Below are 11,411 nucleotides of genomic sequence, written 5' to 3' on the forward strand. Positions count from 1 at the left end.
TCTAATAACTATTAGAATTTAAAGTATATTAAAATTTATCTTGATCTTGATGGGCATCCACTTAATAAAATATTTATAACAATTTGTAATTTTTTTACACAATCATAGTTTTTTATTATTTACATTTGGTTAGGATTCTGATGCCATTGAATTATATCGTTCGAATCCTTTGTAGTTTTTCCCCTAATTTTTAAAAATCTTTTCTATCACTATTTAGTATTACTTCTAAGAAGCAGTTTTGGGATAAAAACATTCCTAAATAAGCTGCTTTTGTTTCTCCCAAGCAAAAAATTGGCCACAAAGCACTTTTTCTAGAAACTGAAAAATTTTCCCCAAAAATTACTTTTGGGAAACATTTCTAAACTAGACCTTATTAATCTAAGTTTGATTTGTTGTTGAAAAATGTTTGTATTCCATGTTTGAGTCATTGTCGCCATATAAAAACATTTATAATCAAAATTAAGAGTTATAGATAATTCTAAATGTTGTCGCATTGGATTATATATTTATAATTGGTATACCTAATTAAAATCCTTACAAACAAATAAACCTTATATGAAATTACATAATTCAACTTCATCCCCAATCACTGATGCATCCCGAAAGATTCATTCAACAATAAGATCAAACTTGAACATCCTTTATTACAAATTCAAGCTAATTTCCCATTCTTATTTTAAAACATGTGCTCTCTATACAGAATTTTACTCAACATATATAATAATAACCAAGTTTCCAGGCCAAATTTCATCATTCAGTTTATCCTAACACTGCCCCTGTAATGATACCTTCGAGCGCAGAACATGAAGACGACGAAGTCGAGCAAAGAAATCCCAGCTATCAAGAAATAGAATTTGTCTAATTTGCTTGTGTTTATGTCTCCACTCAACCAGCTGCTTCCACTCCTTCCTGTAACATCGTTAACAATGGTGATTATCCAGTTGCTTGCGTAACTCGCCAATGAAAACGTCAAATAGATCAGCGAGTTCCCGATGCTTCTCATATGCTCCGGGAACTGTTTGTTGTAAAACTCGATGAGTCCAACGATGCTGAAGATCTCTGCAAAGCCGATAAGGATAAGCTGTGGTGTTAACCACATCACTGACATTGGAGCTACTCCGTCGGGGCCACCATGGGAAAGGGCTGAATTTCTTCTCTTTGTTTCGATGAATCCCGAAACCAACATCGTTAGGATCGAGAAAAGGTTTCCGACTCCAATTCGTTGGAGGACTGTGATCCCACCTTCAAGCTTGGTGATTTTTTCTAGGGCCGGGACCAGGACTCGGTCGTAAAAGGGGAGCCAAACGGCGATGGCGATGAGTGTAATGACACCAACAGAACCGGCGGGAATTTTAATCGTGGAACCGAATTGAAGATCCATTTTTAGGGCTTGGGAGACTGTGAATGTTCCTTGTTGATTCATGGCGAGGAAGCCGAGGATGCTGGTTACCCATATTGGGATGATGTTTAAAAGGCATTTAACATCTTCAACTTGTTGGATAGTGCAGAGCATCCATGGATTCTTACAAGAACCATCTGGGTTCACTTCATCATCGATCACTAGAGCCGCTTTGTTTAAGAACCTGTACTGTGTGGTAAGATGGAGTTCTCTAACGCAAAGCAAGCTTGTCGTCAATGGAGGATCATAGAATTGGCCATCGACTCCATCAACCGGAATATAAAAGCGGCGTTTCTTGTAAGCAGCGACGAACACTTGTGCGACACTGGCGACCACGCTTCCTTTAGGCTTTATGTATACGTAAATTCTGGTTCCAACGAAGAACAAAACAATGGCAAAGATCATGCAAAGCGTTGGGATCCCAAACCCTAATGCCCAACTAATATCATTCTGGATATAAACCACAACAGTTTGGGTAATCAATAAGACGATAGTTTGAGTAGTGTAGTATAAATTGTAGAAACTGTTGTTTCCTTTCCGGCCTTCTTCGGTTGTTAAATCGAATTGGTCGACGCTGAAAGGAATACTGCAGGGTTTGATTCCGCCGGTGCCGATAGATAACCAGCATAAGCTGACCATCAAAACCCCCAGTTGGGCTCCATTGTAGGGTATGCATTGGCCTTGTTGTAGGTCCTCATCCGTACACGGCGGTGGGCGCAGTGGTGGTAATAAAGCTGTTAACGTCATGATCATCATTCCCTGCCCATCATCAGTTGAAATCATAAGTAATTGAAAAGACTATACAACTTTCACGTCAACTTTAACGTACCAGGAGTGATGAAAAGGATCCTAAAACAATGGTCCAGAATTTGCCCATGAATGCATCGGAGACATAAGCACCAATAACCGGAGCAAAATTCGAGGCGGCCGACCAACCGTTAAGGATGGTAGCGGCCTCAACCTGGTTCATGTGATACTCCCTTTGCAGGTACACCATGAAATTCGCCATCAATCCGTACGATGCTAATCTCTCGAACGTTTCATTTCCTGCACGCAGAAAACAACAATCAGCGCTCACGGATTTAAACAACGGTTACAAATACATTTGAATGTAATAAAAGCAAAAACAAAAAAAAAAAATCACCCAATACGAAAGGAATAGCTCTCCATCCCGCAGGCCTTCTTTGGTTCAAAGTAGTGTCCATTAAATCAGAAGTGACATTTTCTTCATCTGAGAGTGGAAAACAATTGCAAGTCTCTGAACGTTTTTTGCCTTTTTTGCCCGCCATTTTTGTTCGATGAGAAACTCCGACTCTATAGTGGGTGTATGTAAATATAAGATATAAAATGTTTTAAAAAGAAAGAGGATAAAGTCTTTAATAGCTTACTGATTCAGGAGGGACAAAATCTGATTTAGTTTGATTTTATTCATGCACCTGGTGAAAACTCTACTTTAATTTGGATTTTTTTGGATTTGCTTAATGCATTCAATTGTAGTACCAAATCCTTTTCCATCTTGGTGTATTATACTGCATTGCTTTCAGTTATATACATTTTGGCATAATTACGTGAAAATTACAAAATAGTCCTCAAATTATTTAAATTGTTTTTTTATCATTAACTTGTAAAGGTAGAAATAAAACACCCAAAAGTTAAATATAGGGTGATAAAAAGACAATTTAATAATTAAATAATTATTTCATAGTTGGAGGACGAAAATGAAAAAATTACTAATAGTTGGATAATCATTGTTATAACTTTTAGGTGGCCAAAAAAGAAAAAAACACATAATGTAGTTTACCCCTACACATAACTTTTTTTTTTTAAATTTATATTTTGAAAGAAAAATAAATTAAAACTTAATAAAAATTAGCTTTTAAACAATATTTTCTAAATTAGATCTGTCAAAACCAATTTTAAAAAAAAAACAAAAATTTGTTGTCGATGAAAATTTGGAGTCGCCACCAATCTTTTATTAAGATGTGATTGGATCACCTAAAACGACTTTGGTCTACGAGTTTTTAGAAAAACCGGTTCGAGAGTCAGTTACGTTCGAGGAAGGATTAGCACCCTCGTAACGCTCAAAAATTGGTACCAAATTGATTAATTAATGTCTTAACGTCGAGAGTTAAAAATACGATCCTTAATTAAATTATTTATTAAGACTCCCTCATTTTGAAACAGAAAACATCACACCCAATGATTTAGGGCACGATATTTTATTTCTTCAAGATGAGTTTGTCCAAAAGATTTTGTGTGATAAAATTTAAAAGAATATTCAATTGTTTAAGATTTTTGACGAAACCGCAGCCCAATACGTTAGGGCATGATTTCTCAACATCCCAAACATTGAATATTTCCTTTATTAATATATATATATATATTTTAAAAATCTTTGTCTCGAGAAACCAATACGTCACATCCAATGCGTTAGGACACAACATATTAAATTCCCAACAACAAGCTTTTTCATTTTATTTTTGATCAAAAAGCAATTCTCGATTGTTAGATTTAACGAAGAAAATTGGAACCCAATACGTTAGGGCTCAATTTTCTTGAAAATCCTGAATACGAGTATTATCTCTATTTTGAAAAGTTCTATTTTTAAATTCGAGTAAAAAGATGACATGATTGAATGTATGTATAAATGTCGCAATAACAAATACAACAACGGCATAGAAGTAATATAAAAAATAAATAAACGAAATAAATATATAAAAAACAATAATCCATGACATGCAAAATATCAAATGAATAAGAAATATAAATGTAAACACAATTAAATAGCGAATGAAGAAAGCAAGCAAAATAAATAAATAAAAAGAAGGTATATAATATACACATAGAAATTATGAAGATTAAAATATACATATGATTTACAAATAAAATTTTGGGTTATAAAACTTATATATATAAAATACATAATGCATTTATGAAAACAAAAAAATAACATATGCATATATATACATAAATTATAAAATATGTGTTAAAAATATAAATAGGCGATTAAACATTTTCAAAATATAAAAAATATGTATGTATATATATAAGTATAATAGAATATTCAAAAAAATAAATATGTATACATGTAAAATATATTAAAATAACTAAATAATATCTACATTATCAAAAATAAAAAATATATATGTATATAGATAAATATGAGGAAAACATTAGTTGAAAAAAATAAATATGTACATAAGAAAACAATAAATATACATATATATATATATTAAAAATAGATAATAATAATAATAATTACATCATTAAAATTAACTAATTTTAAGAAAAATATAAAAAATGACTAAATTGAACTGAAAATAAAAAATCTGGGGTAAATCTGCAAATAAATAAAACCCAAATGACTGTATTGAACGCGCAAATAATCATGGAGGGACTGGAAGGGCAATTTTCCCTTTTTCTCTAAACGACGCCATTCAAAGAGGACTAAATTGAGAATGGAAATAAATTTAAGTCGAAATTAAAAAATAACAAAAACTCAATTGTAAAAACATTAAAAGGCGGAGGGGCTAAAAGTGCAATTTACCCCTCTGCTAAGAAACACGCGGATCCTAGGCCGAGTCGAGTCGGTTTCGGGTCGACCCAGGCCTTAAACGGCGCCGTTTCAATTGGTTATTTAAGCCAAAAAGGTTTCAAAAATAATTCATTTTCATCCCCTTTTAAAAAAAACCAGAAAACCTTCAAAAATTCTCTTCCCTCCCCCTAGTTCATCCGGCCAGGGTCCGATCATCGGCCGTTCATCAGCCATCGTGCCGACCGCCGACCTCCAGAGACAACACTGCCATCTGCGGTGGCCGAAAAAAGGGAAAATTACCCTTTTGGCTCTCTCAATGCTTCCAAGCCCAAATCGGGCTTCAAAATTTTCAAGAAACCACAAAAACACCCTCAAAAACCCTAGAAACATTTCGGCTCCTAGCCGTCTGTCCTCGGAGACGAACCTCGGCCATTCCAACGGTGTTTCAGAGGTAAACCAAAGTAAGTCCTTTACTTTTTTGTTTTATTGTAGTTTAGTAAAGTAAAAATAATAAAAAATAAAAGAAAATATAGAATAAAACAATGCTAAAATATCAACCTTTCGATTTTTTTGATTGATCTTTGCTCTTTGGTGCTTTGCTGTGAAAATAATAGTCCTTTTTTGTATTGATTTCGGATCCCCTTTTTACAGTATATTGAGTGTGCTTTTATAGCAAACAATGAACAAAAGAAAAAGGTATAAAATCTCTTAGTGCATCTCGTTGATTTCCTCCGATTTTCTTGTTACTCTGCCGATTCTTGTTTCCTTTTTTGTTATTTCTTGCTGTGCAGGTGAACGGGAGAGGCGGCTGCGGCGCGAGGCTTACCCCAGAAACCCTAGGGTTTCTAAAACTGCTTTGGGCCTGGGATTAATTTTGGGCCTCTGTTTATTTCAATTTGGGCCCTTATGGCCTGTTTGCAATTGGACTCTATATTTATTTTTATTTACTTGGTGCGGGCCGGATAAAAATTAGGCATTACAGCTGCCCCTCTTTGCTTGTTATCATGTAACGGGAATGGAGCAAAGACTTTAAAACTGCCCAATTTTGCCCGGTCATGCTGGACCTTGGCGCTCCTATTCTTCAAGTAGCTTCGTTCCAACCTACTGCATCTTCAGAGGTATAGGAACTAGTGCTTCGATCCACTCCACTGCAACGTCAGGGAGATAGGATTTGTACTTTGTAGCTTCTCAAAAGAACAAAATTTGCTATCTTTAGTCTGCTCCACTGCAACTTCAAATAGATAAGACTTGTAGCTTCAACTTATTCTGCTGCAACTTTAAAGATAAGTCTGATGCGATCTGCTTTACAGTAATTTCAGAGAGATGAGATTCATCATTCTAATCCACTCCACTACAACTTTAGGGAGATAGGATTTGTTTATTCAGTTTGCCCCACTGCAATTTTAGGGGGGATAAGACTTGCTTTCTTGAGTCTGCTCCACTACAACTTCATGGAGATAAGACCCGATATGATCTACTCTACTGCAACTTCAGAGAGATAAGATCTGTGGTTTTAATCCACTCCACTGCAACTTCAGGGAGATAGGATTATTGGCTTTAATCTGCTCCACTGCAACTTCAGGGAGATAAGATTCGCCATCTTCAGTCTTTTAAATTGCAATGTTGGTGAAACAAAATTTGCTATCGTAGCTTCAATCTGTTCTACTACACCGCCAAGGGAATAAGATTCACCGTTGCAGCTTCAATCTTTTTAATTGCAATGTTGAGGAAACAAGGTTCGCCGTCGTAGCTTCAATCTGTTCCACTACACCGCCAGGGGAGTAAGATTCGCCATTGTGGCTTTAATCCGTTCCACTGTAATGCCAAAGAGATAGGATTCGTTGCCCACAGCTTTAATACACTCTACTTCAGCTAATCCAAGTCTTAACGCCAGGGAGATAAGATTCGCCATCGTGGCTTCAATCTGCTCCGCTACAACGCTAGGGAAGTAAGATTCACCGTCGTGGCTTCTATCTTTTCCACTGTAATGCCAAAGAGATAGGTTTCGCTGCCCACATCTTTAATCTGCTCTTCTTCAGCTAATCCAAGTCTTAAAATTAGGGAGATAAGATTCGCCGTCGTGGCTTCAATCTGCTCCGCTATAATGCCAGGAAAGTAAGATTCGCTGTCGTGGCTTCAATCTTTTCCATTGCAACGTCAAGGCAATAAGACCAATGTCTTCGATCTGCTTCACTGCCAGCACAGGAAGGCGAGATCTGCTATCTTCAACCTACTCCACTGCTGCTCAGGGAAACAAGGCTGGTATCTTCGATCTACTTCATTTCCAATACAGGAAGACAAGATCTGCTATTTTCAACATACTCCACTGCTGCTCAGGGAGATAAGGCTGAAGTTTCACCGGTTTGTTCTCTAGGGAACATGACCTGTTCAATTCATGAACCTATTCTAGCGATTAGGATGTCATGATCGAAATGAATCAAATGCTCCTAACTAGACATGTATGAATGACATTTGAATGAATGCATAATGTCATTTTTTTCGAGAATGATCCCTCATTATCATTCAAGTTATTACTCAAAGTTTATTAAGGCTTTATCGCTGACGTGCTACAACGCCTTTTTGCTAGGCCGGCATCTCCAAAGAAACACTTAATCAAATTGCATCCACCATGAACTTCAAAGCTCAATCCACTGGGATGCAAAAAATTTGTACCATCTTTCTTCCACTGTGACCCAAGGGTAGAAAAATTTGGCTCTTCCTTAATCTTATCGTATCTCAAGGATGCAGATCATGAAACACCTTGGTTCTTTACACCCTTCCCCGGGTATCATACTAAATTCTTATGTGCAAATGAAGAATTTCTTTTCTAAAGGGAACTTCTTTCTATCCCTTGAAGCTTTGTCACCAATCAAGATTTCTTGTTGTCTCGTTCTATCAACATTTGGACAACAAAATCTGAAAGAACAGTTTTAATTTAGACTTTTCTTTCTTCGTTTTAAGCTTGGTGCGTTCTAAACCATAGTCCTGTTTTAGGTTACTAAATTATTTAGAAATTCCCAGAGTAATATGCAAAACTCCTTTTGTGAAAGTTTATTAGTCCATTAATCATTATTTTAATGCAACATGCTTGCAAAAAGATCAAAATACTAGCTAAGAGATAAATTAATTTGAGGCATAACTCAAATAATAGAAAAAGAATTTATTGATAGCAAGTGTCTTGAAAAGAAAAAGTATTCAAGATCATCAAAGAATGAAGTATTACAAGAACAAACAAATTCAGTACAAGTAATATGAAGATTAGGTGCCTTGGATATCGCAGGTTGAACTTCTCCGTACAAACTAAGAATTGTTCTGAGTTTTCACTTTGATTCCTCATTTTCCTTCAAGTGAAATATTTCTTGACTGAATCTGAATTTACAGGATTCGCTAAGTTTTTACCATCCATTTCACTCAAAATCAAAGAACCTCCAGAAAAAGCCTTTTTTACAACATAAGGTCCTTCCCAGTTTGGCATCTATTTCCCTCTGAAATCCTTTTGTAGAGGGAGGATTTTCTTCAACACCAAATCCCCCTCATGAAATTCTCTAGGACGGACTTTTTTGTTATATGCTCTCATCATTCGTTTCTGGTACATTTGACCGTGACGAATAGCTTTTAGTCTTTTTTCCTCTATCAAATTCAACTGATCATACCGAGATTGGATCCATTCAGCCTCTTCCAACTTTAACTCAGCCAATACTCGGAGAGAAGGGATTTCAACTTTAATGGGTAAAATTGCCTCTATCTTGTAAACCAAAAAAAAAGGTGTTGCCCCAGTAGAAGTCCTGATAGACATTCGGTAAGCAAGAAGAGTGAATGGTAACTTCTCATGCCAATCCTTGTAAGTTTCAGCCATTTTTGCCACAATTTTCTTGATATTTTTGTTGGTTGCCTCAACTGCAACATTCATTTTTGGATGATACGGTGATGAATTATGGTGTCTAATGTTGAACTGGTTGCAAACTTCCGCTATTGTGCTATTATTCAAATTTAACGTATTGTCAGATATGATCCTTTCAGGCATTCTATATCGACATATGATCTATTTTCTCAAAAACTTACTGACTGCTGACTTCGTGACATTAGCATATGAGGCTGCTTCTACCCACTTAGTGAACTAGTCAATAACTACAAAAATGAAACGATGCCTATTAGAAGCCTTCGGCGATATTGGCCCGATGACATCCATCCCCCACATGGAGAAAGGCCATGGAGAAGTCATAACATGAAGAGGTGAAGGAGGCACATGCATTTTATCCCCATAAATTTGGCATTTATGGCACTTCTTGGCATAATTGATGCAATCTCCTTCCATAGTGGACCAGTAATATCTGAATCTCATGATCTGTCTAACCATGGTGAATCCATTTGCGTGTGTTCCACAAATACTCTCATGGACTTCTTCTAAAATTTCCTTAGCCTCTACAGCATCCACGCATCTCAACAGTACTCGATCCTTTCCCCTTTTGTATAGAATCTCTCCATCTAAAACATAGTCAATAACTAGTCTTCTCAATGTCCTCTTATCATTCTCCGTTGCCTGATCAGGATATTCGTGATTCTTCACATATAGCAATATGTCTTGGTACCAGGGACGATTATCATTCTCCACTTCTTTAATACTGTAGCAGTGGGTCGAGATCTCATAAATACTAATTTGAATGGGCTTCATGTCCTCTAACTTATTCACTTTAATCATGGAGGCTAAAGTAGCAAGAGCATCAGCCATCTGATTTTCTTTTCATGGGAGATAACAAAAGTTAATGTTGTCAAACTCTTCAATCAATTCCAGAACCAATCTTCGATAACGGATCAACTTGGGGTCTCTCGTTTCTCATTCCCCTTTTAATTGGTATATTACCAATGCTGAGTCTCCATATACTTCTAATGTCTTAATTTTCCGTTCTATGGCTGCTCAGATACCCATGATGCAAGCTTCATACTCAGCCATGTTATTAGTGCAATCGAAGTCAAATATACTAGAGAAAGGATGATAATCTCCATTTGGAGATACCAATATTGCCCCAATCCCATTGCCTAACGCATTCGAAGCCCCGTCAAATTTAACCTCCAAGATTGATTTTCTTGGGGACCCTCTTTAGTATTTGCGACATACATCAAGTCTTCATTTGAGAAGTCAAAGTCCAACGGTTCATAATCTTCTAAAGCTCTGCTAGCCAAGAAATCTGCTATCACACTCCCTTTGATGGCCTTCTGACTTACATATACTACATCAAACTTGGAGAGCAAGATTTGCCATCTAGCCATTCTCCTATTCAACGCCGTTGACTTCATCATATACTTTAAAGGGTCAAATTTTGAAATTAGTCAAGTCGTATGATAGAGTAAGTATTGCCTCAACCTCTTTGTCATCCAAATCAAGACACAACATGATTTTTTGATAGACGAATATCTCATTTCACAATCAATAAATTTCTTACTGAGATAGTATATCGCCTTTTCCTTCTTTCCAGTCGCATCATGTTGACCCAGCACACATCCCATGGAATTGTCAAACACCGTTAAAAACAAAATCAAGGGTCTATCTGGGTTAGGTGGTGACAGCACTGGAGTATTGGATAGGTATTGCTTTATCTTTTCAAAAGCTTCCTGGCATTCTTCATTCCAAACATCTGGATTATGTTTCTTCAAAAGACGAAATATGGGGTCACATTTCTCGGTCAACTGTGAAATAAACTGAGCAATATAATTCAGTCGTCCTAAGAAAACTCGAACCTCTTTTTGAGTACGTGGTGGCAGTAAATTTCGTATTGCCTTGACTTTGTCTGGGTCAATCTCGATTCCTTTTTCATTGACTACGAAGCCCAACAACTTTCCTGACCTGGCTCCAAAAGTGCATTTTGTTGGATTGAGTTTGAGCTGAAACTTTCTTAGTCATAAGAACAATTTTCTCAGGACCTGCACATGCTTCTCATCTGTTTTGGATTTGGCAATTATATCATCAACATAAACCTCAATCTCTTTGTGCATTATGTCGTGGAACAAGGCTACCATGACTCTCTGATATGTTGCTCCCGCATTCTTTAATCCGAATGGCATTACTTTGTAGCAAAATGTTCCCCACAAAGTAATGAATGTAGTCTTTCCCATATCTTCAGGGTGCATCTTTATCTGATTGTATCCTGAGAAACCATCCATGAAGGAAAACAGTGAATAGCCCGCCGTATTATACACCAAAGTATCGATATGTGGCAATGGGAAATTCTTTTTTGGGCTAGCTTTGTTCAAATCTCTATAATCCACGCACATTCACACTTTTCTATCTTTTTTAGGGACTGGGACGATGTTGGCTACCCATTCAGAATATTTGACCTCTTGTAAAAACCCGACATCAAACTGCTTCTTGACTTCCTCTTTTATTTTAAGCACAATATCGGGCCTCATTCTTCTTAACTTCTGTTGAACTGGCTTACAATCATCCCTTATAGGTAGGCGATGCACTATAATGTCAGTGCT

At 36.5% G+C, this 11,411-nt stretch overlaps 1 protein-coding gene across 1 annotated transcript; it reads right to left on the bottom strand.

The window, feature by feature from the left end:
* Positions 1-473: 473 nt before the first annotated feature.
* On the bottom strand, positions 474-2,675 carry LOC105766140 (putative protein NRT1/ PTR FAMILY 2.14). Its single transcript, XM_012585486.2, has 3 exons — positions 2,544-2,675; positions 2,229-2,446; positions 474-2,158 (listed from the first exon to the last, which is right to left on the bottom strand). Exons 1-3 carry the CDS (start codon positions 2,602-2,604, stop codon positions 755-757), a joined length of 1,683 nt encoding a protein of 560 aa, XP_012440940.2. The 5' UTR covers positions 2,605-2,675; the 3' UTR covers positions 474-754.
* Positions 2,676-11,411: the final 8,736 nt, after the last annotated feature.

Source organism: Gossypium raimondii, chromosome 5, assembly GCF_025698545.1.
Source record: "Gossypium raimondii isolate GPD5lz chromosome 5, ASM2569854v1, whole genome shotgun sequence".
In the NCBI taxonomy this organism is placed as follows: domain Eukaryota; kingdom Viridiplantae; phylum Streptophyta; class Magnoliopsida; order Malvales; family Malvaceae; genus Gossypium; species Gossypium raimondii.

What these genes read in the sequence shown, in the direction of transcription:
- LOC105766140 (XM_012585486.2), bottom strand. Translation starts at nt 2,604, where the DNA reads ATGGACACTACTTTGAACCAAAGAAGGCCTGCGGGATGGAGAGCTATT. An exon ending in AGCTATTCCTTTCGTATTGG is followed by an intron (nt 2,447 to 2,543) that starts GTGATTTTTTTT and finishes TTCTGCGTGCAG; the next exon opens with GAAATGAAACGTTCGAGAGA. An exon ending in GATCCTTTTCATCACTCCTG is followed by an intron (nt 2,159 to 2,228) that starts GTACGTTAAAGT and finishes GATGATGGGCAG; the next exon opens with GGAATGATGATCATGACGTT.